Source organism: Micropterus dolomieu, linkage group LG08, assembly GCF_021292245.1.
Source record: "Micropterus dolomieu isolate WLL.071019.BEF.003 ecotype Adirondacks linkage group LG08, ASM2129224v1, whole genome shotgun sequence".
Taxonomy (NCBI): Eukaryota; Metazoa; Chordata; class Actinopteri; order Centrarchiformes; family Centrarchidae; genus Micropterus; species Micropterus dolomieu.
In genome coordinates, this window is record NC_060157.1 from 19082584 (window position 1) to 19110381 (window position 27798).

Consider the following 27798-nt stretch of genomic DNA (forward strand, 5'->3'; position numbering starts at 1 on the left):
AAAAGTAAAAGTCTTTTTGTGGTTCAAAAAAATACAAACAGGGCAAATTTTTTCAAAAACAAAAATATTTTTATCAAAAACAAAAATATGCACATGTAATAGATGTTTGAAATATTTTACCAAAGAGTGCTGAATATACTGTACATGTCAAGATAAGTTAAACAAATATGTTATTACACATGATATTAATAACCAAAAATGTATCTGCAATTTTCCATGGAATAGAAGTAGAAGAAGGAGTTGAATATTATTTTCACAACACATCCTGGTCCATCAACTATCATAAGCAGTGGTGGAATGTTTTCTCTAGTACTTCTGTTTTATACTTCACTACTACTCTGTATACTGTACTTTTACTCCATTTAAAATTTTACAGACCAAACGTGTAATTCTATAAAGTATGGTGTGTCTTTATAGATTAACTTCCCAACAGAATATCAAATTGTTAAAGATAAACTCCATCATGACAATTTACAACATTAAAATGCTGTTTACAAGTTCATGCATTAGTGAATAGCACCCAACAATATACTAAATAATATAACACTGACAGGGGCCATTCTGCTGCATTATGACTATTTTTAATATAAGTTCATTTCGGTGATAATAATTTTGTACTTTCACATAAAGTGAGTTGTTGAATACCAAACTTTTTTCGAGAGTTCTTTTTGTTCTAGTTTCTTATTTTTCCCAGTAGCACATGACCGCAGCATGAGCTTCAGTTCCTTTCGTCTGCTCAGCAATGAAGTTTTCTTCTCGCGATATTTCACGCGATGTGTTGCAAGCCGTTGCAAGTAGGGTGAAATCTCGAGAGCTGTCTGAAAGAAAGCCGAGTGAGGAACAAACAGCTAGAAGGGTTTTTAAACGTGCATTTATGAGGCGGTGGCTCTGCAACACTCTGCAGGAAGGCAGACCTTCAACTTTTGATAACTTGAAGTTATCTAACGAAGACAAACGTTTAATTTAACTTCTCTTTTTGTTTACTTGGGGAAAGTTTAACTCCGCCTGCACGGCTCGGAGTAGCCCCATTTCCGAGCAGAAAGTCAAGTCGGTGGTCGGCAGTTGGTTCTGCAGGAATGTCGCAGAAAGAAAGACCCACGTTTTACCGACAGGAGGTCAACAAGACGATATGGGAAGTCCCGGAGCGATACCAAAACCTGTCTCCAGTTGGCTCTGGTGCCTACGGATCCGTGAGGTAACGCTAAATCACTTTTTAATGTTAGTTTGTGAGCTTGCGTGAAGCCTAGTCACCTAACTTAACCTCCATTCATTTAGACTAGGCCTGTGCTGCAGATGCTAAAGTTAGGTTAGCTCGCCCCGATTGTTGGCTAGCAAGGTGGAGCCACGATGTGCCTTTCAACAAGAAAACCTGTTGACTTGCTATCTGTCCCCATTGTCCACCTGTAAAACGTGTAATCAACCAGTCTAACTTCATATATATTCACACAAGCAACACTGCAGAGACGCGCTCACCTACAATGACGTTGAACTGTTTAATAAAGTCTGCGAGGCTTCTTCTGATCAGTGGGGATGTTGCAGAGACATCTGTATTTCTAATTACTCGCAAACTGCAGCTGCAGATCCTGTTTCCAGAGGCTACTTTAATGTCATTTGGTTTGGGGAAAAAGAGATTTAAATTACATTTTGGTGCAAAGTACAACATGTAATTCGAGTAAGACAGGATAAGATTAACAGATATTGTTGGGTGTTGTGTTGTGAAAGGATCTCCAACATTTTTTGTTGCATTTTTTGACTCACTACCGTCATATATATGATAATTTGACAATATTTCTATTATTGGTGCCTTCATATACATTTATACATATAGCTTATATTTAATCTGAACTGATATTGTCTCAGAGTAAAATATATAAGTATAGTTGATGAGATGGCAAAAGATATTTTCACTCTTGTAGAATAGCTTAAATTAATTGCCAACAATTGTAATTGTCATTTAGCAAGGGGGGAAACATCAAATCGTTTTAGGCTGTTTTTCTGACATTTTATAAGACTAAATAATAATTAGATAAATAACTGACAAGCTGGGTGAATATGTTAGTTGCAGCCCTAGTCCAGACATGACATTCAGCCAATAAGACCAGGAAGGGACAGTTTTCCAGGTAACACAAATCCCAAATGATTAGTCTCATCATAACATCAACGTAATTTCAATATATCTTCCAGCTTTATTTAAAACATAACGACTCATATTTTAGGATCATGCCTCTTTTTAAGAAGATCTTGCTGGTAAGGTGGATTGCCTAAATGCTCCTTCATGGCAAACGCATAAGCTTTCACAGGATAAACTCTTTGCATTGGTGCGCTGATTAAATAGGTTTTCCTGATACTATCTAGGACACAACATTGTAAGCGGTACACTTGATTTAGTGGGCAGATGTTTGTTTTGCAAATGGAAATGGGCAGCTGTGCTGTTGCTGGGCAATAGGATAATCTGTTGCTGGTCAGATTACTGTCTGCTCACCAGTGCATTGACTGTGATTGTTTTGTTTTTTTCAGTTATATTTTCAGTGTTTACATGGACTCCTAAGTTTTGCTGTGAAACTCTGACTAGTTTATTTGGCAACGCACAGCTTTAATTGGTTGCCCAGCTAAACTGCGATCCATGCTGTTAAGTGAAAAATTCACAGTAAATTGATAACACTAATAAAAAATACATTTTGTCTCATAAATTGACACATACTGTAAATGGACTCCATTTACACTTTCTCATTTTAAACTTATTTAGGCTTTTGAGGTTCAGCACCCAGTTTCTCTCTCTCCAGAAGGCACATTGTGTTGTTGTTTTTGGATTATCTAAATATTTTGTATTGTGACTCTGACAAAAAAACATTGGTATCGGTTGATATGGATTTAAACTATTGGATATTTCAGCTTCAACAACTTGTGTTATTGGCACATCCCTTGTCACACTGGTTTCTTGAGTCTTAGCCGTAGTCATAGGTATGTGTCCACTGCCCATGAGTATGGTTAGGTGGGGTGAGTGGGAGGAAATTTTGGGTTTGGGACAGTCAGCCTTTAGTGTGCAGTATAGACTGCAGGCAGGCCTGCTCCCATTCTGCTGAGAGATGACATTTTGTGCTGATGTCGCCCTTTTACCAGGCTTCAGCAGCTCTTACTGCACCTAGTTTGGTTTTGAGAGCAAACTCAGCCCATTCTGAGCAGAATCAGCCTACAAATGAGAAGCTCGCTTTTCATTTCAAGTTAATTTCTTGTTCAGTATATTGTCATCACTTGTAGGTAGGGCTGAACGATACACAATAAAAAAATCATGGAGTCTGTACTAAGAAAGCATGTTTCCTCATGTCTGGACAATATGATTTGTAGGCCGGGGCATCTCTGTAGCAACACAAGCTTTTGTCAAAAAACTGCACTTGGCGATGTTGCGATTTAGATAATATTTTGATTAACTGTTCAGACCTACTAGTAGGCTTTATTCTTTAAATCAGTTCCTGCTGATTAAACTCTTGTATGTAAGTAGGTTTTACGTGACAAGTGTGTTATTGCTGATGAGATTTAAAGTTGGATGTTTGCCTGCTAATTTTTTTTTATTTTTTTTTATTTTTATTTTTTTACAGTTCTGCATATGATATGAAGACTGGTTTGAAGATAGCTGTGAAGAAGCTCTCTCGGCCGTTTCAGTCCATCATCCATGCCAAGAGAACATACAGAGAGCTGCGCTTGCTGAAGCACATGACGCATGAAAATGTGAGTGGACTTGTTTCTCTTCCCTTTGTTCTGTGTGGTGGTGAACATGCGTAAACAAAGTTTTTTGCAATGCTTAAAAAAGTTGTAGTTTATTTAAGGTTTGAGTTGCTGACCATAGCATTCTCTGTGTTGTTAACTTGACAGTGGTTTTCATATTTTTGCAGGTGATTGGCCTCCTAGATGTCTTCACTCCTGCTACTTCTCTGAAGGAATTCACAGATGTGTAAGTAGAATGTGTTTGTTTAAAATAATTACCTTCATCCCAGGTTTCCTCTGCCCTTTGGCTCAGGGTCACCTCAGCAACACTTGTGCATAATAAAAAAAAAAAAAAGAAGTGTTAAACAAACTGCAGCCTGTAGTTTCTCAGCAGCAGACAATCCTAACTGTAGCTGGGAAACACCTGGACACAGGCCAGCTGACCAAACACACTGGAACATTTCTTAGGCTGTCTGTTAGTTGTTCACTCTCTTGCTGCTACAAGAGTTCTTTCACCACCAGCTTTCCTCCCTTTGCTTCCTGCTTTCTGGCTCTGTGGAACAAATCTGCTTTGCTGTCAAACAGGTAGTGATTGTTTGTAGATGTTGAAAGTTGTTAGAAATGGGAAGTGGACAGCTAGACAGTGACTCAGTCCTCAGATGTGCGTGCTGCTTCCCACGTCGTGTGTGGAATGTCAGGCTCTTTCTTTTCCCTACACACAACGAGTGACTTGTATCAAGATCCAATTGTGAATGATCTCGAGCGACACCCGACATAAGAATATCTCTCAACTAGGGCTGTATTGGTATTTATGGTATTTGTATTGATAGTAGGTTATTCTAGGTAATTTTCCACCTTTTTATTTTAGTGTTTATTCACTACTTGAATAAGCTCCCCTTCTCATCTTCCCACACTTACACACACAAATACACTTACACCTCTGGGGCTGTATTACAGAAACTTCCTAACCAGCAGATCCCTTTCCTAACTCCTTGGTAATTTCTAATAATGGTTAGGAACTGATTTAGGAAAAAGGCCATTACAGATTAACAGTTCATAAGTAAATATTCCTTTCCTAAAGATAGAAAAAGGGTATTTCAGAAGCATCCTAACTTCATAAAATCTTAAATAAACTCTCCTAACTTTAGGATAGCTGTTAAGCTGTCCTAACTTTATTTGTCCACCAGGTAGTGTTTGCTAACTCGTTTAATCCACATGGCTGCTCTTTTATTGCTTTTACAAAATCAATAAAATGTCAACAGGCAGAACTTTGATTCTACCGATGTGTTTAATGTCTCATTATATAACATAATGTAAAGGCTTGAATCAACAAAAGGATTCTAATGCAAGTCTTTGATAGGAGATTGTTAAATTCAAGAAATACATGAAAAACATGATGACGTTAGCCCGCAGCCTTTATTATTATTTATTTTACCTTCATGAATAACTTTCCCGAGAAGAGTGGTTACTGCCGGGGTCAGTGCGGCAGCACAGGAGGAGCCACCACCAGTTTTCCTCTGCTCTTTGGATGCAGCAATTGCCTTTTTCTTCATATCACTTGTAAATGGACTTATTTCTTGACAGCATCAACTGGCTGCCAGATAGCCTACGCGGTGATGAATGTGTCCACTATTTTAGCCCACTCTATATTTAATCTCCCAAAATAAGCGTCCTGTGAATTTGGATTTCTCGACGGAGGTTACCAACACCTCTAAGTCATCTGTCTTGAAGTCCAACGATATGTTGTTTTTGGTCCATTTTCAGTGAATGTTTCATTAAAAAATTTGCTAAACACAGCAATTAAAAGCCATTTAGCTCGGCAAGAGGAGAAAAGTGGCATCAGTTGTTGGACAACAGACATTTAAGTTGATAACCGATGTTGGATTGAGTATTTAGGATTTCCTAACCTGAGATATAATATCTTACCATCTTAACTTAAGACTTAAGTTATGTGTTAAACACTGTATTTAAAGTTAGCAGAAGCTGTAGGTCTAGATTTTGTAAATATTACACCTTAAACCTATTTTATTGTCTTCCAACTGCCTGTGTCACGTGACTATTTTGGCCCAGTCATGATTGAGGAATCATGCCTACTTTAACTAACCCAATATTGAAAATAATAACAATGCCCCCCCATATTTGTACATACAGGCAACTGTACATATTCTGCATATACTGGTCATACAACCTTTTTATATACATATCTGTGTGGAGGAAACCCACTACAGACTCGTATATGGCATCTGCTGTGTGAAATGGCACCCATGCTCTTTTCCCTAAAGGCCTAAAGGTTTATTTAATTTTTCCTGACTCCCAGTAATACATACCATCTCTTGTGTATTAAAGCTTGTTGTGGCTCCAGAGTGAACTGCATGAAATCTGATAAATTGTCTCAAGCGATGTAACTGGAGCCAGTGTCAGATGAAGAAGGAAGACTACAAGTTTGAAAGGGGAAAACATCTGGAGGTGTGGAGTTAAGAAGTGGTTACCAAACCTCTGTAGCCCCCTGCTCATCTCAGCTTGGGGCAAGTGGCCCAAGGCTTTATTATTACTAGCAAAACACACTCGAACCTACTACTGAACTCTGCAGTCGAATTACAGTGTGGGTAATGTAGGCGGCATGTTTTGACAAGGGACAAGGAAGTAGAATCCATGGAATATAAAAGGCTTTCTCTGGTTCTAATGCTATTTTAAAAAACTGTCCATTATGTTATAGAAGTGCAATGCTAAATGGGTCAAGTACCATTTTAATGTGCAGAATTGTTTTTCAATTTATCCCTAATGGGAACAGTACTCAACATGGAAACATATTGGAAATTCTTCCTCACACTTTGAGCAGCGGTGGCTGTGTTTGCTGTTGAAATGGAGATCCATCCTCCGAAGATGCCCCACACTCCTCCCAGATTAGCAAAATGTCATGGAGGACTGAAGGCGGTACAAGGTCACACAAGTAGACTGTGTGGCTCCTGAGAGTAAGGGAAAAATGCAAAGAAAAAAAGAGGGAGAGAGAATTGGTGAGTGGTGTGGAAACTGAAACTCGTGCTGGGAAGTTTTTCATACTACATAGAAGAATAAGTGCTGAGTGAGATTATCAGAAGGAAATATGGCTCTTTATCTGCTGGAACACTGGAAATATTCTGAATGCATTATGATATCCAAGAAAAATCTCAGCTATGCAGGTGCTTTTAAGTGTGGTTCCCCTCAGCTCTAAAAATAGTCACAGCGTTGTGGTAAGGCTCCTCACTGCTCCAGTCATGCTCCTGTTTCTATAGGAGAGCAGAAAACAGAGGTCACTATTTATATCTCTTCTTTTTTTTTTTCCAAGGCCGGTGAACATTTGGAGAGTGTCTGTTTCCTTGTGTGCTGCTGCTAACAAGTTCAAGCGTAACCAGGTGCTATTTTAAGGCCTTGGGCACTGTGTGAGAATAGAAGAGTATTCATGAAATGGGTATTTGTTGAGCAGCAGACTGACGAAGCTACACATGGTTCTGTGTATTTTGGCTGTAAAACTGCCACTGTGTCCTGCCTGTAGTCTTCTTCCACAAGTTCTGTTGGGGCATTTTAAACAGCTTTGGGATTAGATCTTGAATTATCCACTGTTGCAGTCCCATTAATCCCATTAATCTGGGTTTGTTTTTAAATTACACTCTATTTTGATACTCTAGTTTGAGGGCTTGGCCTTTCAGTCCCTCTGGAGGTGAAGTGAGAGTGAGAAGAAGTAGCAGCTAAACCAGTTTAAGCTCACATAGCCATATGGGAAATTTGTTTCAGACTGCAAACAACTCTGGAAAAGTGCAAATATATTCATTCTCATCCATCTGGCTTTTTATGAAGTGAGAAAACATTGGCATACCTTCTCATATTTGTGCCTATTTAAACTGTGATGATTTTTCTTTTTTGATTGGCAGATATCTTGTGACTCACTTAATGGGGGCAGATCTCAACAACATAGTGAAATGTCAGAAACTCACAGATGACCATGTCCAGTTCCTCATATACCAGATCCTCAGAGGGTTGAAGGTGAGGTTATTGAAGAGATAGTTTGACGTTTTGGGAAATATGCTTATATGTTGTCCTTCCTAGAGTTCGATGAGAAGATTGACACCAATCTCGTATCTGCAGGAAGTCACTGCGCCCAGCCAAGAAATAGTCTGGCACAAACCACAATATGTAGTTTTTGCACTTTGGTTTTTTTGTGCAGATTAAACAAACAGGTTATACCATGCAAAGCTAACCGTCTCATGTCCATGACAGACAGCTATGAGAGTGGTATCAACTGTCTCATCTAACCCTTGGCAAGAAAGCGCTTTGTGCAAGTGCATTTCCCTAAATGTTAAATGAATTAGTGGTTTCAACATTGTAAAGCAGTGCCTCTGACATCTTATGTAGTGGTAAATCAATACACATTTAAACTGATAATGTAATTTCATGCACATGTTCTCCTCCATCTCTCTCCAGTATATCCACTCAGCAGACATCATTCATAGAGTAAGTGCCGTGTTAACCTTTTTTTTTTTTTTGTCGGACAAATGTCACTTTGCCTTTGACCTCAATTTGGTTTTAAAAAAAAAAACAAATGTGTCAGGGTTTGACATCTTTCACTTGGCAGAGTTTGGCCTGTGCCTTGTGCAAACACTGAAAGGGAAAGGAAGTCGTAAACAGCACCTTTACTTGTACATGGTGTTAATGGTGCAATGCTTTTATTTTAATGTTAACAAACAGGGGCCAGATTATCTTTGACAAATGAAAAGTTGCTAAATTTCTCATAACATAATTACAGATGTACAGTATATCCAAAATGATCGCCTAAATTTAAATTTACATTCTCTTTGCTCCCTTAAGGACTTGAAACCCAGTAATCTGGCAGTGAATGAAGACTGTGAGCTGAAGGTAAGTGACCTGCAGCTCTCATTTAAACATTAAATCCACCAATGTCAATATTTTGTAAACAACTCTGCTTCTCTTTTTTTTTTGCACTTCAATTGCTCCCAGATTTTGGACTTTGGTTTGGCGCGGCACACAGATGATGAGATGACCGGCTACGTGGCCACCCGCTGGTACCGGGCCCCAGAGATCATGCTGAACTGGATGCATTACAACATGACGGGTAGATGACTTTCTGCATGTGTACGTCATGATAGAAGAGTTGTTTGACAAGAGTCTCTTAATGTTTGTGCCCTGCTTTTCTGTGTTACAGTGGATATTTGGTCAGTGGGGTGTATAATGGCAGAACTCCTCACTGGAAAAACTCTGTTTCCTGGTACCGACCGTATCCTTTTTTCTTTTGAGCTGTGCAGAGCTCACATAACTAGTGAGACTCTGAGACACCATAACAAATCAAACAGGTTGGCAGTGTTGTGGAAGTTCTAGTTTATTTGTTTTGCTAGCGCAGTAGCAGAAACTAATGTGCAAGGCTTCTTTTCTGTCCTCTCATGAAAACCAGCTTTTTTGCTTTTCTCTGACAACATGCCTGAGGCGTTTTTATATTTAAATGTAACACAGATAGTACCTGTTTCCACGCTTCCTAGTTGCTTCTAATGTTTCCACTAGCATGCTTCAACTCTTCTACACCGTCAGTATGCATTGTTGGCTCTGGTCCAGTTTCTGCCTGTGCCACTGCCAGCCTTTGTACGGGCCTATCAGTCTGTGCTCAAGATCTTTCCCTTGCCCTGCCAGTGTTTTCAGACTTAACGGCTGAGCTTGTAAGGGCTGTCCGCTGCCTCCACTTTAACCATGTTGTGAACTGTCCACAGGTTACATTTCTTCTCTCCTCTGCGCAGACTTACTGTACCTGTCAGCCTTTTTTCTTTTTGTCGCATCTCATGTGTGAAAAACAAAATAAATATACAGGTGGGTTTTTTTTTAAGTGACGTATGTTTCACAAGGAGGATGAAGATTAACAGTTCAGATTACAAGTTCTCCCTTGTCCAGCATCTGGTCTTCCTTTACCGTGTGCCGGTAGACATTGATCAGTTGAAGCTAATCATGATGCTCGTCGGAACACCAGGGCCTGAGCTCTTGATGAAAATATCTTCAGAGTCTGTGAGTTCACAAAGTTATGCAAGGTTTTTCTCTAACCAGTTTTCTGCTTAAAACTTGCCTCCTCCACAATAACTTGTTGTCTGCAACCTATCTGACAGCATGTCTTCCATCCTTCAGCTTTGTGGGTTTGAGTCGTACCCTCTGCCTCATTAACTGGGTGAATTAAGTTACAATTGCCATGCTGTGATTGTGACACAGGGGACTGAGCTCTTGCTTTCACTGATTGGCTTTAATTATTGTTGTCTCTTCCCTCCCAATCTGCCAGTCCTTTCCTCTTAACTTTTTTTTGGTCACATTTTCCTTCAAAGCTTGAAGTTTGCTTTTCAACATAACATTGTAGCGCATCTGGAGTTCAGCCGCACCGTGTTAAATTGAGAAGCAGCTTTTTAACCAACTCTGCTCTGTCGCTATACTCCCCTTGACACAAGCTTCATAGATATAAACCAGCTTCAGCAGATAATGCGTCTGACAGGAACACCCCCAGCATCTCTAATAAGCAGGATGCCCAGCCACGAGGTGAGCAGGATCCACTGTTGCTTTTTACTAGACCACACAGCAGACCGGGTCGAGAGGACAGTCAGACCTGCTGTAATTCGCCTTTTCTTTGCTTTAAAGCAGTGCAGCTCTTGGCTTAGTATCCTGTATTTATCTTGAGCCATACTACAAAATGGACAGATTTTTATATATATATATATATATATTAGTGTATGTAAAAATTATAAAAGCATTAATGTTTGATGCCAAGATTAAACAGTGTAAGTCTTTATTAAACTTAAATGGTCTTAAGTGATAAGGCAATGGAGATGTTAATGGCCACACAAATGAGCGCTGGGATGTAACGATGGCACCATCACTCAGTTGACTTTGGTCAAGTGGGATGTTAGAAGCACCATGGCCTCTAAGGACCACTATCAGGGATTTAAGATTTTAGTTTTCCAGTTTAATTGTAGTAATTGTGTGGTGTCTAACACGCTTGCTGCATGTGATTTGTAGCAGTGATTGCAAGAGGTGCCACTAAACTCATATGTTTTTTTTTCTGTGCTTGTCATTTCACTTGGGTAGTATTAAAATGTCTCTGCAGAATTAAACATGCACACTGTGTGCAATAGCTAGGCTTACTGTTGGTGATACAGTAGTTACTAACAAGATTTTCTGTGTGGAAGATGCTTCATTCTTTGATTTTTGGTGCACATTTCTTGAAACCCCATCTTGCTTCTTTAACCATGTTTTTGTGTAATTAATGTTATTTTTCATTAATTTCAATAATTTCCAGCCTGCAGTCTAAACTTTTCTGTTTACACCGAGAATCCTTTTGTTATTGCCACTGAGTCTTCACACCGAAGACAAGGACAGCACAGTCTTTTCCATTTAGAGGGAACTTGGGTCTCATTATTTTCAGTTTTTAATTGTCAAGGGAAAAAAACTTTGTATTCATGTATGTTTTGTTTAAAATGGATAAAATACTATTAAAATAAAATTTAAAAATCGTGAAAAAAATCTGATATTTGCAGTGTAAACCCTAACTGCTCAAAATGGACGGTCTTGCTGTTGTAAGGCAACACGTCAAGGCTGTCAGTCTAATGCTTGCTGCGAGCTAAACGTAGCTGTCAACAGCGGGGGTGTGTGTGTCTTTGACTGCCTACGTCTCACTTCAGGCAGTCAGAAATCCTGTGGTGACAGACAATCAGATCTAAAAACTTAGCAGAAAGTGTTTAACTAATCTCTTTATAAAACGTGGAAAACAGTGACCCTGAAGTATACAACAGAGCCCTTAACCTTATATACTCTCTGTAGTATTTATATACATTCAGGATTGTGCTATACAGTGTAGTCACATCTGTGAATAGACGTGTAATAACTGAGCAGTTATCATTTGATGCAGGTGGCTGCGTTAAACGGTATCAGCAGCATGAAAACGTGAGCGTTGTGAAACAGGCGGTGCTGAATGTGAGCGACATGTTGGTACTAGTGTGAGCTGACATTTAGTTACTGTATGTGCTTTTCCAGGCCAGGAACTACATCAGCTCCTTGCCACACATGCCCAAGAGGAGCTTTGCTGATGTGTTCATTGGTGCCAACCCTCAAGGTAATACCACAAAAATGGCTTTCCTCAACATTGACTGTATTGTGTTATGATGCAGGGCATGCTACAAGTCAAGACACTAGGGTTTTTTAATGGATCATAGACCATAGTTTTAGATGTAGCTTATTCGCGTGTTGACATGTTTTTAAGCTGTGGACCTTTTGGAGAAAATGCTGGTTCTGGACACAGACAAGCGGATAACAGCAGCCGAGGCTCTGGCTCACCCCTACTTCGCTCAGTACCACGACCCAGATGACGAGCCTGAGGCCGAGCCCTACGATCAGAGCTTTGAGAGCCGCGAGTTGGAGATTGAAGAGTGGAAACGTATGTCATTTTTCTACACAGAAATTATTGAAATATTGGAAAAACTAATCCGTAGAAATCTGATCATGTGCTTGTTTTCTGTAAAGGTAAAAGTTGTTACTGTATGCCGCACTGACACGATAGAAAACCTGATATGCACTTGAACATTTTCTCGTTTCTTGCAGGATTAACCTACGAGGAGGTGTGCAGTTTTCAGGCACCGATCTTCGACGAGGATGACATGGAGTGATGAGACATGCTACCCACTTCGACCCCAGCTTCAGACAATTTGTAACAACCTTCAACATGTGCATTAGTGTTAAAGAGATGCCTGCCAACATTTGTCAGTCTTTATTAACCGAGAAAACATTGTCCATGATTAGCTCTTGTAAGGAGATCATTACCAGCACAGGGAAGAGCTTGACCAATAATCATTATTCTTATTTATGAACCACTAATGTTGATGATCTGTTGCTGGGAAATTTCACTTCTTGCCAATCTCTGAAATAATGTATATTCTTCAGATCTTTTTTTAAAAAAATTTAGACTTTCATCACTGTGACATTGAGATGCTGAAACACCTGGACCTATAGCTGTGCTATTTTGTGTTTTAAAATGTTCTATAGAGTAACTTATGAATAAGCTTTTGCGTCTATCAATGGAAAAAGGATTATGCTAGTCTACCACTTACCCTGCCGAGTTGTCACATTTAGAACTGGGTCGCGTGTATTCGGCTATTGCCATGATTGTTCCTATATTTAAAAAAAGAGATAATTTGAAGGGATTTTATATTTGTGACAGAAGTAGATTTTTATGTTTTTAGGTATTTGACAATTTGAGAATGTGCCTGTTCTGTGTAGTCGGCGACCTTTTTGTGCTCTCCAAATGCATTTTACACATTTTAATGTTTATTTTGATAGTTTTAGATGCTCTGTGAGACTCATACATATGTCGGCTACACAGAAAAAGCTGAGCCTCTGCTGTTTAAGGACAGCGCTATTCAACAAGGCACCTAAAATAGGAAAAAAAATATTCATGGGTACACGCTCTGCTCAAAAATATGTAAATATCTGTGCCATATTCTTTAAATCTCTGACTTATTGTGGTTATGTTATGAAGCAATCACTTTTAGTAAGTAAATCAGTATTTTGTGTGCGTTTGTGAGAGTGAGTTCTTGGTTTACAAGAATTTTAAGTGTCATGCTAAAATCCTCTAATAGAAATACTGCTTAAATGTGCAAAAGAGGCATTTCGGATGTATTTATACTTTGTGGAGGTGGTATTTATAAACAACAATCGAAAAATCCCTTAAACTATTTTCAGTCCAGCAAAGTAACTACTATCTTCAGTCCTTTGTTTAACAAAATAAAGACTTATTTTCAAGAGACCTGTGTTTTTTTTCTATTTCCTCTACAGCATGTTTTATTTCCAATTTTCAAATTTTTATCAGTTGTGCCACTCCTCAGTGATTTCACTTGAGAAATAATGAATGAATTGATGTCTGATTTTGCCTAGTAGACAACGATTTATATTTTTCATTTTGAAAGTTCATGATTCATTACCCCATTTACTTAATGCAAATTTTAGACTTTCTCTCAAGCACCAACAATGAGGACATACAGCCACTGTATGTGCCCAGTTTAAGTATTCTTGAGCAAAACACTGATGAACAGAAAATCTTGAACCACAGATCGGCTGTTCAATCACAAACTTGGTCTCAGAATAAGCGTCTGCTTTTTAAAGAAGTCTTGAGTGCACTGTGATTGATCAGCGTGCAGGAGGACAGATGGTCGCTGCATTTTTGTCTATGGTTAAGCAGTACTTTTCAAATGGAAAATGAATGTTGTCTTTATCTACAGTTATTTTACTTAATTGCCGTATTGTCATTTGCCAATGTCAAATGCCCATTCATCCACAATTTTGTAACACAAGGTGCTGACAAAATAATGCTAAAATTATAGCCTGCCCTGTTATATTGCCCAGAGCCCTTAAATCAGGCGATGGTAACTTAAAACAGATATATAGTTTTAACATATAAGTTGGCCCAAAAGTAACAAGAAATTAGTACAGAAAAGCCAAAGTTATGTATTTATGGTATTTGAAAAATGGCGTCCTGTTACAGTTTGTGACAAGTTTGTTTTTAACTGTATTAACCACATTTAAGGGCTACTTGCCATTAAAAAAATAAAATGTTATGCATATATATATATATATCAGAAAAATAAGAATATTACAAAATATATCATGTTTAGACTTTTAAATATTTATTGACATCAGCCTCAAGAATCCAGTCTGTCCAATCACATCACATCACCTGCCGAGTACAAATGCGGTCGTGTCAAGACGAAACCAAGACCATCAAAAAGTGGTCTGAAGACTGGTCTCGAGTACTACAACACTAGCAGAAAATATAATGAAATATACAAATCTAAAAATCTAAATATAAAGGAGTGTGTATATGTACAGTATTAACAGAAATATAATGATAGCCTAAATAGTAGGCTATTAATGCATTAGACATGAATACCAATAATGAGTACTGGTAGAGTTGATATGGCATGGGTTCAAATACAAATATAAGGACTGTAGATATGTACAGTATTTTACTGTATTAACAGAAAGGTCGTAATAAATAGTAAATTAAATACTAATATTAATAATGAGTACATATGCAGTAAAAGTTAAAAAGGCAAAAAAATAGTACTATCACATAAAATACTTCTTTATAAGGCTGTTCACTGTCTTGACACTGACTAATGTTAGCTTCAATATAGTAAAAACCATAGGTAAAAACCCATAAAACAAAGGTTTGAAGCCCAGGTGAACGCCAGCACAACGAACCAGTGCGCATGCGTGGAACATTCGATCACTGGTGGTGTAGCTAACGGCTAGGCTACGAATCCAGCCAACATGGAGAGAAAAGGTAAACCTTTACACCGACACGCTGCACACTGTATTTCTAATGTTAGCCGGTGTGTGTGCTGACACTGCATTTGATGCTCCTCCACAGTCACAAATGTAAAGTTTAGCCGAGCTGTATATATTCAGATGGTGGATTAATTGAACGGGTCTGTCACGCACTGTTGAGCTGGAGCGAGCTACGTTAGCTATTCAGACATTAGCTTTAGCTTCAATGGGACATGTCAGGATTATCTAGCTGCGTGTAACACTCAAGCTCTTTATATTTTACAACCTAAAACACCGACAACATTAACCCGCCGTTACTGTGTTAACCAACCAGCTAGCCACCCGAGTGTGTGAAATTACTTGATGCCATAACGTTATAGTGTTTTGGAAGAACGGTTATTGTAGCTTAGTGATGTAACTTCACGTTAGACGGCTTCCCAAATCAGCCCGGGTCACTGGCTGACCGACAGATGCACTGCAACTATGATCTAGATATTGGTAGTTGCAAATATGACAATACAGTGCATAATGACTGAGTTTATGAGCTGTAGGGTGAGGTAGTTGAATTCTTTGCCTCAGACATTGTCATCGTTTTTTTTGTCTCGAGTGTCAGCTAGACAACAAACGGCCACCAGACAATGGCAAAGTAATTGGTTACTGATGTCTTTTTGTTGACAGTTCTAGCACTCCAGGCGAGGAAGAAGAGGGTGAAAGCAAAGAAGACCGTCAAAAAGTGAGTTTCACCCCCCTTCAGTTAAAGCTTGTTGTCTCTTCATGGTGTACATGGCACCTTCAGGCATGCATTTTGTCAAGTGTACTCAGTCAGAGGTGGTTGTTTGTTGCAGGTTGACACATGTGCTGTACATGGTCTAGACCTTCTAGCTGTGAAACTGACTCAAGCTCCTTGACTGCATGCTTGCCCTCATGCTTCATTTTGTTCTGTGCACGATCCAAAGATAAAGAAGTGAAAGACTGACAAATCTCAAAATTATTATGACATTGAACACTCTGGGTTGGTTTCCATAGCTTTCCATTTTTGAATGGGGCACTACCATTATTTATTCGACAGATGTTTTAATAAGATATGTTTTAGTGAGATATACGTTGTTAGGTATCTGTATAGAGTATGCAGTGCTTGAAATAAACTGCCTGTTCTGTACTGTCAAAATAATTTATGAATGATTTGCATTAAGATAATGCAGCATTGAGGGCTCAAAACAGACCACTCAAGCATTGAGCACCAACACTGATTGTTATGGTGTACCTAACAATCTACTAATCATGCCATCAGCGGCATCCTCTGGAGTGTTGCATAACAGCCTGTGCTATATTTAAAACCACAGAATGAAGAAGCCCACATCAGTCCAACGAAGCATGGTGTTTAAGCGAAAACCCCACTATTGCAGATACTCACTGCCTGACAGTGTTCTCTCTTCATGGCTGAAACTGGCATGTCCATTAGACAGAAGATTCATATGATCCTGAAGAACTAAATATAACTTAAAACAGTACAGTTGCATGCCACAGTTATCCTCGCATGCTGAGCACTATATGTATAGAAGAGAAAACACTCATTTCTATTGGAGTGTAGGAGATGTAGCTCTGAATCAGTTGTCACGATGAATATATGTTTAATGTAAGCCTTTCAGGGAAAACGCACATCGGAAAAACCTGAGTACTAGACACACTTTTGCCTTTACACATAAAGTGTGAAAAAATATGAAAATTACAACATCCATGTTTCATGTAAATATGACTAATTTGAGTTGTGTCTGGCTCCACATTTAAGTGATAATATTCCTTTTTGTTCATTGCTATCTTCATTCTTCAAAGGTCACTGAAGAGCTGTGACTGAGTATGAGAGTTAAGAAGATTCATTATTTACGCCAATTCTGATTGCTTCACACTAATGGGTTAATAATGACAAGATTTGCAGTAATGCAAGTGTAGCGAATGCATATCAAATGGTAAAAACATCATTAGAAAGTCTGATTCATTTTGGTTAATTCAGTAATCGCAGCAGTTTGTTCTGTCAGTGGTGCACAAACATGCGGTAAAACCTCTCTGCTTCAGATAACCGTGTCTGGTTAGTAGGTTGTAGATTACGTGGAAACCAGCAGCCCACTTGTGTGACACTATAGAGCAGTTTAGGAATTTATTTGAATGCGATTTGTGCTCTCTCAGCTTCCATGGTGATGAGCAGCCTTAATCACCTCTGTGGAGGAAGTAACATCAGGCTGTTTGGCTTTCAAGTTAATATTAGCAACTGAACTGTTGACACAGATTATAGGATGTTGTGTGTATATGTATGAACCATTTTAGATCCTGGTTGTCAAAAATGCCCTATTGTGCTTGGTTGAAATGTCGGAACAGCTATATATTAATTTCACATATAAAAATATGTATGACTTAATATTAATATTCAATAGTAATATGTAAGTGCATTTTATGTCTGTAGTTGTCAACAAAACCATGAGCCATATTCTTCATATCTTAATTTTTGTTCAGTCTTCTATGACTTTCTCTAGATGTACTTTCTCTTCCATCTGACAACCTGACATAATGACATAATGACAATATGATTGAGATTTTGTAATTGCGAGACACCAGTAACACACGGGCTTTTAGCCAGGCCTTATCCTTAATGATGATGCATGTATTTCTTTGTTCTTTAATGCAGCTGCAGTTTTCTTGATCTGGATCATGATAATTTATTATGTACCAATACCAAGTACTAAAGTCCTAATTCAGCAGTGTTTTTCAATTTTCCTAAATAATGTAACATAACATACATTGCAGACTGAACCTTAAATAGGACTGTGTTAAAATGACACATCAGCTGAAGAGCTATGCATAAAGACATTTCTGTAAATATTGCTTATATAGAATTGTATTGTGGTATCTATAGAAGGAGCAATTTAGAAGTTCAAACAAATTGGCAGACACTCTTTACTTCCATCTGCGCTCCATTTGCACTGTTTACTGTTTTTGCACTGTTTTACTGCGTTATAAGTTATTTTAATTCTATTTTAATATAGGTTTAATGTATGTATGTTTCGTATGCTACTGGATACTTGATTTTCTCTCGGGATAAATAAAGTATCTATCTATCTATCAGATAGGCATCTTTCTATTTGCTGAGCTTATGGAGTTCAAGGTCATTCGAATTACAGAACATTCTGAAGGGTGTTTAACATTAAAACTTAAAGTTTTTAAATTAAATGTTTTTACATACAACGCTTTGTTTTGGTGACATCAAGGAATGCATTTCAAATATTTGGACAGGTTGTTGGTAAGAGATGCTGTGAAAGTTCCAGCTAAAAAGGACCTTGGTATTCTGCCAAGAACGATGTCAGGGATGTCATGTTGTTTCTAATGAGGTCTATGATGGTTGGTGTACTTGTCCATCAGACAGCCAGCCAATCCCAGAAGTCGACAGCAGCCGCAGCTAGAAGCCTCACCTCAGGAACCCGAGGAACCTGAGGAGATTCTCGGCTCTGACGATGAGGAGCAAGAGGACCCCAATGACTACTGCAAAGGTGAATCCCGTCTTACTTAGTATGTTTACATGCCCACTGTAAAACAGTTATAGAGAATAACCAACATTTTGATCAAAGTGTTTACTTGCAGTCAGCGAACCTCTCCAATAATGTTTTCAGTCCCTCCAGGATTTCGCGGGGCTTTTTAGTCATTGTTGCATCTAAAATGCCTGATTTTTGCTGCAGCTTTTCTGAAAAAATTGCGATGAAAGTTGCAATGTTTTGGGGAATTTGTTTTGCACTGAAATTGTGGGAATAAGTCAAGTGTTTTTTTTGTTTGTTTGTTTTTTAAACTTTAGAATTAAAGTTGAGTCATTAAACAGTCCCTCCAGGATTTCGCAGCCCTAGCCCTAACCGTGCATATTTAATCCAACTTACCTTGATTCTTTAAGCGCTTGCAATTGACCGGGATGCAACAGCCTGATTTGTCTCATCTGACGTCCTCCGTGTGTTTCTGCCACTCTCTGAGTATGTTTTGCGGTGGCAAAGTGTTTGTGAATAGATGATTGTTATGTTCGACCACAATACTACATGTTTTGCAAAGAAGATCCGGATACTGTTTCACGGTATTTATTTATTTTTTTCTGTGTTGTTTTTTGACGGCAAAAGTGAGATGTTGGTATCGCACATGTCTGCTGTGTCTTATAAACAAGGAAGTGACAAGCTGACATATGACAACGTTTTGTGGAAAATGGCGATGATGGGTCAAATTTCCGGAAAAGTTGCGCTGATTGGTAAAAATTGCAAGTCTCGTTGAATTCAAAGGGATTTGTTGAATTTGTTTTAATAGTAGCAACATCATGAAATCCTGGAGGGACTGTGTTATGCCTCTTCATTAAAATAAGATAACCCATTCGAGGTGTTTTATATGACAGTTAAAATAACCAGAGTACTACCTGACTGTCTGGACATTTGAAAAAACAACATGCATTTTCTTCTCATCTAGGCGGCTACCACCACGTGAAAGTAGGAGACCTTTACAACGGAAAATACCATGTCATCCGGAAACTGGGCTGGGGACACTTCTCCACCGTGTGGCTCGCCTGGGACATCCAGTACGAAAAAATATTTACTGCATACTCTTACTGCACTGTTTTTTGTTTTTGAGGCCTGAAGTTGGATGCAGATTGAGTAGCAGCTGACTGTGAGACTGTTGTGGTAGGACCTTGTACGGTGCTTCCTGTTTGCGAACGTTACTTGCTCTGTGGTTGCAGGGTGAAGAGGTTTGTCGCAATGAAGGTGGTGAAGAGTGCGGAGCACTACACGGAGACGGCAGTGGATGAGATCAAACTCCTCAGATCTGTAAGTAGCTGAGTTAATTACACACTTTTGTGAATTGGAATCACATCCGGAAGCACAGTAATTCCATCAGCGCAGGCACATCAGTCACTGTTTTGTAAAAAGACTATCACAAGGACAACAGGACCTTGTTTACACTGTAAGCCATTACAGACTTTACGTAATGTTTCACATACAGTACTGCGTTCGAACACTCAGCATATTAGGCATGTGTGTTCAAGCAGTATTACATGACTATGAGACACGTACGGCAATCCGTTATTGGCTCAGTCTAACTTTAGTCGGTATAAATCCTGATTGTTTCGATTGTGCTCTTCCTTTTTTGTCCCCAGGTAAGAAACTCAGACCCCAATGATCCCAACCGGGAAATGGTGGTCCAGCTGCTAGACGACTTCAAGATCTCTGGTGTCAATGGAACTCGTATCCTTTACAGCCAAATATCGCTAATGCTTCCTGGTATGTTTTATGGCCCAGGTTTGATCCATTTAATAGCTTCCTACTGGAAAAACTAAAGCCTGTGTAATTCCTAGAAAAATACTTTGTCAAAGAAAAGGATCAATCTGTCCCCTAGTGTCAAATTTAGCTGGAGGGCAGTTTGCCAGAAACAAGGTAAACAACAGGTGATGGGTGTAGGAAATGGAGCTTTGTGTGTCCCAAACAGACCTCCACCTATCACAACGCGTTGGCTTAGTAAGATCCCCTGAATGCCACAAGGATTGCTGGAGCTGTAATATGAGACTCTGTAACAACGCTGTGGTGTTTGCACTCCTATGAGCTGCCCTCTTTTCAATATAAATAATGCTACTCCTCCTGTAGGTAAATGGACCACAGGGCCTCACATTGTTTTAATAAATTGTTTTCTTCTGATGGGATTTTTTAAGTTTGGCTTTACCTGTATTGCACTGTTAATATCTTAACTGCTGCGATCATCAGATGTCTGCATGGTATTTGAGGTGTTGGGGCATCACTTGTTAAAATGGATAATAAAGTCCAATTACCAAGGGCTGCCCCTGCCGTGTGTGAAGAGCATCGTAAGACAGGTAACCTGAGACCCGCAGTGTCGCGCCTATTGTGTGCTGGTGACTCGTGATTAAGGTTTGCTTGTAGCTTGTACTAGTTTACAAGGGCCAGGTAGCTCCCAGGCAGTTTGACAGGTGGAAAGCAGTCAGGGCGGGGCATTGCATAATTGAACATATGGACAGTTAGAAAGTTAAACAAGGCTCTTAACATGACAGATCGAGTGAGATAAAAAAAAATGTTGAAAAAAAATTGTTTGCGTTTTTTTAACTAATTGTGAACTTTGTCATTCTGACGAATAACTGATTCAGCAGTATATTACAAAAGACTCCATTGAGATATATATACACTGGCACTAGGTATTAAGTATATTATTTATGCGTGAATAATTGATTTTACATTGGATATCTATAACAATAGCTAATTACATTGATTTTTTTTTTTGTATTTTTAGTTCATTATCTAGATTTGAGTTTCTATGAGGCCCATATGCATCAGTCTTTTTATTCCACATATTTTAACTGGAAAACCAAAAGAGACGTAGAGAAAAGGAAATTGAAATATTAAAAAGTGTTTATTTCAGTTCAAATATACAGTAAAGCTTTTACAATTAGTCAATTACTCCCCATTCATTCATTTTCCAGGTACTCCAAGGCCTGGACTACCTGCACACAAAGTGTGAGATCATCCACACAGACATCAAGCCGGAGAATATCCTGATGAGTGTTGATGAGCCTTATGTCCGGAAGCTCGCAGCTGAAGCCACAGAGTGGCAGAGGGCTGGGGCGCCTCCCCCCTCTGGTTCAGCAAGTATGAGACGGACACAAACGCACACATACAAACATATATGTTCACATGTGCATTCATGAGCACAGCTTGGTAACAGTTTTTGACTCGTCTGATTTTCACTTTTCAGTAAGCACAGCACCTGCTCCAAAACAGGTACAACCTTTTTATCATTTACTTTTTGCACAGGACGGTTGTCTCCCACATTCTCATTATAACACACATGTGCTACTGTCCATGAGTGATATTTTATTTCTTATGTTCATCCCTGACAGACAGTAAAAATGTCCAAGAACAAGAAGAAGAAGTTAAAAAAGAAGCAGAAGCGTCAGGCGGAGCTGCTAGAAAAGTGCATCATGGACCTGGAGGAGATGGAGAAGACTACAGAAACAAGAGAGGAGGAAGAGGATGAAGATGAGGACCCGCAGTCTCCAAAGGGACGGGCTTGCGCTCCTCTCAGACAGGTGTCTCTTCTCGAGCTAGGAAATGAGGAAACGGAGGGTAAGAAGCCAACATCACACGAGTAATGCTTCTTAAACTTTTTTTCTTATTGATTAAAGTTCTGAATAAAATCCCTGGTATGAGTCATCTGAAAAGAATTTCCCTCTGTCTTCTCCTGATTCTTTCGAATACGTTGTGAATGCAGATCTCATGAGGATGGGGCCCGAAGGGCTGTCAGAGTTGAACTGTAATGGCCATGTGGAGGTAGACCAGAGGCAGTCCCAATGGAGGGACGAAGACCAACACAATGGCAACGCAGAGCCCACAGAGGAATGTGCCAGTCAGGAGGAGCAACGCAAGGAGTCCCTTGTTCACCCCATCTGCAACGGTGTGGACTCTGCAGATCTCAAGGAGCTGGATGCAGAGACTAAAGACAGGGGTGCTCACAGAAGTGGAGTAATGGAGAGACACCTTCTCGCTGGGCTGGAGGAGGGAGAGCTCGAGCAAAGCATTTTGCAGGACGACGGTCCTGACTGTCAATATACAACCCAGGAAAGCCTGAGAAATGGTCAGTCAGCCAAAATCAGTAAATCTACTAGCTGTCCTCTGTGGCTGGCTTCGGAAGTTTAATAAGGGCTCAGCCATGGGAACTTTGAAATACTGACTGTTAGGCTCTTGTTTTATTAGATGTTTAGTCCGTCCTTATCTCTCTTGTGTCTCTCTCTCTGCTCTGATGTAGGCAAGCTAACAGCAGGATCCCTGTTAGTTAACCCCCTTGAGCCACTCAATGCAGACCAGATCAAGGTCAAGATTGCAGATTTGGGAAATGCCTGCTGGGTGGTGAGTAGCCTACTAATGACCTGAGGGATTGCCTGATTAGGGATGACGTCTCCCAGCTAGAGACATATCCAGTGTCATCTAGCTACCAAAATAGAAATACTTAAATCTTCCAGCTCTTTGTTTAATGTGTGGTATTGATCTAGATTTAAGATGGAATCGTAGATAAAGTCAGATACAGCTCTGCTAGTCCTTCAGGCTTCTGCAGAGTCCACTCACAGATTTCTAATTTTTTAATATATTTCTCCCATCATAATGGGACCCAATCTGTTGGCTGTGGCATGTACACATGTTATGGAATCTTGTTTGTTCAGATGTCTTCTTATCTCCCTCTCTCAGCACAAGCACTTTACAGAAGACATCCAGACACGGCAGTACCGTTCCTTAGAAGTACTCATTGGTTCTGGATACAGCACACCGGCCGACATATGGAGCACAGCCTGCATGGTGAGAGACTGCACGGACTATCAGCTATCGCCCTGTTTCACAAATACTTGGATGTACCTTGAAAAGACCTCAGTAGAGTTGTGAGAGTGTAGCAAGTGATGTGAGGAAGTAAATATTTCCCCTCGTACAGTCTGTTCCTGTTTTTATGATTGTTTTGTTGTCTCCTCAGGCATTTGAGCTTGCCACAGGGGACTACTTGTTTGAGCCACATTCTGGGGAAGATTATTCAAGAGATGAAGGTATTGCTGAGACTTCCTGTTCTTTCTCTGTTGAATCCACTTATGACTTCACAGCATTAATCCTAAATTCGATATTTAGTAGTATTTTGTGAAATGTATGCTTCACGGGTAAGAGACATTTAGCATGGGTGGTAACATTTAACAGTTATTGCTACTGTGAAAAGCTTCATGATGTTTTTCTTGTTAAATTGGCCTCCATTGGTGTTTTATTGCCATTACAAATGATTGAAAACATCCACACATCTAATGAGAGTTTCACAGTATACCATGCTTACTGTGTACTAGTTGTGGCCTTCACTCCAGCTTATTGTGCAGACTGCACAGTAAGTTGAAGTACACTTGGCTTAAATTTCCACAGTGTTAACACTTAAATGAGGTACTCTCATTGCAGTGATTTCAAATTTAGAAGAAATGTAGATGTGAATCATGAAATGATGAGTGCCAGCGTTCCTGTGGTTATTTCCTCTCTAACAGCTCAAACCACATTATTTTTTTTGCTACACTGGAGACGGGGCCATCGCTCACTTCCTTGCTCATCTTTTCTTCACCTCCTCACTCATTCTTCACGTTTCCTTGTTCTCCTCCATATGCTTTCTTTACGTTGGTATTGGCTTGCTGTTTAGCTCGAGGTGTCTGTAGTGACTTGCTTCTGCTGCAACAAGTTTGGTATTTGCTAAGATACAACCTTCAGTTTATTGCTGCATGCCCCGCAGCTATGAATTGGCTTTTTGCACCTACAGCACATGTTCTCATGAGGCTTTTGCTTAATGTTCTTCCACAGCTTTCTCTGTTGTGTTACTGGCTGAGACTTGGATCATCACTCATCCTGTATCATAATCTGCTGTACTCACTGTGGCTGTGCTTTAAGCCTGATTTTCAAGCTGATTCAGTCTTGATGGTTTGTTTGCCTATGTGAAAGTTAATGGCCCACATGTGTTCAAACTTTTGTAATAGCTTTTGATGTGGAAAAATAATATAGGCATCCCATACTTGTGCTTTTTTGTAAATACTAGGCTGTCATCATCCATTGTTTGTAATACATCGTTCCACACGACTATTTGCAATCTCTCCCCTGTCCCCTCTCTCATTTGTCATCTCCTCCTCTCTCCAAACTATTACCCTCTGACTTTCTCTCTCCCCTCTCCTCCTCTGATGTGCCTCATTCTCAGACCATCTTGCTCTCATGATTGAGTTGCTTGGTAAAATCCCTCGTCACTATGCTCTGAGTGGGAAATACTCACAGGAATACTTCACCAAGAGAGGTATGCTACCCCTCTGCCAATGGCTCGCTCTGGGAAAGGTGGATGGGAGACGAAAGGGGGAAGGCTCCTGCCAGCACAGTCAGCACATTCAGATCTACCAAATTTGTCGGTGTTTGCAGGCCAGTGAGCAAAATAATCAATACAGACCAATAAATATTGAACAACACTGTGTTCACTGATGGCACTGTTCAAAGTGTTCAAAACACTTGGAACAGTGCCATCGATTCAAGTGTCGGTAGTTCTGCCAAAGATTGCCTGCTAGAAGTGCATTTAGGACCTCTTTCGTTGTAGCCAGAGGACTTGGCTGGACACTTTGTACTGTATTGATCCTCATAGGGGAATTTCCCATTACTTTTTTCCTCCACAGGGGAGTCAAGAGTGTAAAGTCAGCCACAGCAGTGGTTTGATTTTAACTAATTTAATTTGCATTTAACTTAACTTCAAAGGAGTCTCTCACACTATTTTCCCATGTTTTGTGTCTATGTGAGTAATTGGGACAACAATTTTTGAAATTGGTCCAGTATTGAGCGCAGCACGCTGCAGTCTGCAACAGCTAGACTGGCTTGCAATGTAATTCTTGCAGGCAATTGCGACACGTCAAGGTACGTCCACTAAAGATTTGAGATTGAAATATTTCAGTAAAAGGCTGTTTACAAATCTCAGAAAGAGCATTGTCCACCCTAATTGTAGTATGACTTCGTCACCAGCAATATGAGATTTTTGTTCGTGTCCCACCCTGTGTCTCTGACTGCCATGGCAAATCTGAATCTACTGATTCTTGAAGAAGAGCTGGAAAAAGTTTAAGAACCTTACAGCTCTTGTAATGTCTGGTGGCCATATTTGATAACCTGATTCCTAACTGTAGGTCTGTGCACCCCAAACGCTGCAATAATCTGGCCCAAGTGTGCATGTGCTGTTAGCCCGACCCCTCTCTACCTCAGCCCTCCACACACACACACCCAGAGTGGGCCTGTGACTGGGACACTGTCTGACAAATCTGTTGTTTGTCTTGTCTCTGTCTTCCCCTCTCCTCTTGCAATCGTCTGCCCTTGTAGACCATATAGCGCTGATCATTGAGCTGCTGGGGAGCGTCCCACGCAAACTCATAATGAACGGCAAATATTCCAAGGATTTTTTCACCAAGAAAGGTAAAAAAGAGAAGAGAATAAAAGAAGCAAGCATCGGTGTCAAGATTAGAAGAGGTTCTCTGTCTCTGGTCTAGATCATGCCATAGAGATTTTTTTAATAGTCATAACTATTTTTACATATGTTTTAGTTTTTTCACTTTTTATTGTTAAATTTCCTACGTTAGATATTGCTATTCAAAAGAAATGCCTATTTGGAAACACATTTACGGTTAATAAAGTATATTATAAATATTGAAAGTATGCCTAGATATTAATAAATGTTTTCACAGATTTAATTACCTTGTTGTAGTGAAGTTACACCGCTCTGATATAACGCTGTCTGACTGACTGGTCGTCTGCAGGTGATTTGAAACACATCACCAAGCTGAAGCCGTGGGGCCTGCTGGAGGTGCTGATTGACAAGTACGAGTGGCCCCGTGAAGAAGCCGAGTGCTTCACTGACTTCCTGCTTCCCATGCTGGAGCTGATCCCAGAGAAGCGAGCCACGGCCGCAGAGTGCTTGCGCCACCCCTGGCTCTCCCTCTAGTGGGGCCCTCCAGCCATTGCACCTCCCTTCCCTCTCACCTTCTCCAGAGACTGCAACAGATCACTTTCCAGTTTGGGCATATCAGATGAATATTTATTTCTCTTTTTGTTTCGTCGTTTTGGGTCTCTTATGTTCTCATTCTTGAACTAAAGCTTCTGTGTATGTTTGCCTTGTATTTGTTGGTTCTTCTCTTGGCGCGGTGACGTCCAGAATCCAGTGGAATATTTTACTTTTATGGTTATGTTGGCTCCAACTGCTGTGCGAACGAAGCAAACCTGTTATTGTACTGCTAGTGACTCATCCTTGTTTTTTACACTCCTGCACTAAAACCCAAACAAAGCAAGGATATGTAGCCTTTATTGGTCATTTTTGTCCCCTTTAAAAAAGGACCCGCTATCACTTCTATTCTCGTGCATTTTCATTAGTGCTGTGTTGTTGTGTGTCTTTTTTTTTTTTTTTTATTGAATAATTTTATCTTATATTACACATGTAAGGTAAATATTTTGTATTTGTAAAGTAGGCTTAGGAAGTTGCACACTGGGCTGACATTTACACTGACTGTGTATTAGCATTTCTCCAGCAAACTCTAGTTTCTTACTGAGAAGCCCACTGTCCGATAATGTAGGTCATATTATTTAGCCATAACAAATCCATTCTCACCTGGTATTTAGCGTGGTGGTTAGTTAATTAGAATAAATTAGATCTTTCATTCTAATGGGAGGCTGGTATTCTCATACACTTATTACAATTCAGGAATAGTGTTTTAAAGGTTTCAACAAGATGACTATGTTAAGAAGCCCAATTTAAAGGAAAAAAAATGTAATGAAAATAAACTGTATATATCTGTACCAAAGACTTTGCCTTTATGTATATTACAGTTATGTACAGTTTTTAACAAATCTTATATCTTAGCTAAAATTATTTAGCTGGGTAGCTGTGTTTTAATAAAGCGTATGAAAGATGTGTTCTGTATGTATGGCCAACTGTTCAATAATGTCACTGTTTTTACCATAGAAATGGTGAGATCTGATGTTATGTAATGGTGTCCCAAACTGATCATATTTTAAAGTAACCTATGTATCTGTTGAGGCCAAGGTAGAAAAAACAAAATTTACATCAGTGTGAAATTCAAGAGCAAAGACTTTATGTGAGCTGTCAGTTTAAAAAACTGTACAACACACCATACAATAAAACAGATGTTCATACAGCACAAAATGACTG

The 27798-nt window shown here is 39.5% G+C and overlaps 2 protein-coding genes across 8 annotated transcripts; both read left to right on the forward strand.

Moving 5' to 3' along the window:
• The first annotated feature begins 789 nt into the window (after positions 1-789).
• On the forward strand, positions 790-13514 carry mapk14a (mitogen-activated protein kinase 14a). 2 transcript variants are annotated; one of them, XM_046056376.1, is made up of 12 exons: positions 790-1195; positions 3597-3726; positions 3891-3949; positions 7611-7722; positions 8161-8190; positions 8545-8592; positions 8695-8809; positions 8900-8971; positions 9665-9744; positions 11752-11830; positions 11978-12151; positions 12316-13514. In XM_046056376.1, exons 1-12 carry the CDS (start codon positions 1077-1079, stop codon positions 12378-12380), a joined length of 1083 nt encoding a protein of 360 aa, XP_045912332.1. In that variant the 5' UTR covers positions 790-1076; the 3' UTR covers positions 12381-13514. The 2 variants fall into 2 exon arrangements, with proteins under 2 accessions (XP_045912332.1, XP_045912331.1); XM_046056375.1 differs by lacking the exon at positions 9665-9744 and adding an exon at positions 10181-10260 and having other exon boundaries at positions 792-1195.
• Positions 13515-14956: 1442 nt separating this feature from the next.
• srpk1a (SRSF protein kinase 1a) lies at positions 14957-27792 on the forward strand. Of its 6 annotated transcripts, none has more exons than XM_046056379.1 (17): positions 14957-15052; positions 15715-15769; positions 18448-18575; positions 19522-19630; positions 19790-19877; positions 20207-20294; positions 20808-20914; positions 21536-21701; positions 21808-21833; positions 21953-22178; positions 22324-22686; positions 22858-22958; positions 23295-23402; positions 23572-23641; positions 24811-24903; positions 25959-26051; positions 26393-27792. In XM_046056379.1, the coding sequence occupies exons 1-17, from the start codon at positions 15040-15042 to the stop codon at positions 26575-26577; spliced, it is 2019 nt and encodes a 672-aa protein (XP_045912335.1). In that variant the 5' UTR covers positions 14957-15039; the 3' UTR covers positions 26578-27792. The 6 variants fall into 6 exon arrangements, with proteins under 6 accessions (XP_045912335.1, XP_045912339.1, XP_045912338.1 ...); XM_046056378.1 differs by lacking the exon at positions 14957-15052 and adding an exon at positions 15111-15147; XM_046056383.1 differs by lacking the exon at positions 25959-26051.
• The last annotated feature ends 6 nt before the right edge of the window (positions 27793-27798 follow it).

What these genes read in the sequence shown, in the direction of transcription:
- mapk14a (XM_046056376.1), top strand. Translation starts at nt 1,077, where the DNA reads ATGTCGCAGAAAGAAAGACCCACGTTTTACCGACAGGAGGTCAACAAG. An exon ending in GGTGCCTACGGATCCGTGAG is followed by an intron (nt 1,196 to 3,596) that starts GTAACGCTAAAT and finishes ATTTTTTTACAG; the next exon opens with TTCTGCATATGATATGAAGA. An exon ending in CATTGGTGCCAACCCTCAAG is followed by an intron (nt 11,831 to 11,977) that starts GTAATACCACAA and finishes CATGTTTTTAAG; the next exon opens with CTGTGGACCTTTTGGAGAAA.
- srpk1a (XM_046056378.1), top strand. Translation starts at nt 15,126, where the DNA reads ATGCTCCTCCACAGTCACAAAT. An exon ending in AGGAAATGAGGAAACGGAGG is followed by an intron (nt 22,179 to 22,323) that starts GTAAGAAGCCAA and finishes TTGTGAATGCAG; the next exon opens with ATCTCATGAGGATGGGGCCC. An exon ending in GGATTTTTTCACCAAGAAAG is followed by an intron (nt 26,052 to 26,392) that starts GTAAAAAAGAGA and finishes GGTCGTCTGCAG; the next exon opens with GTGATTTGAAACACATCACC.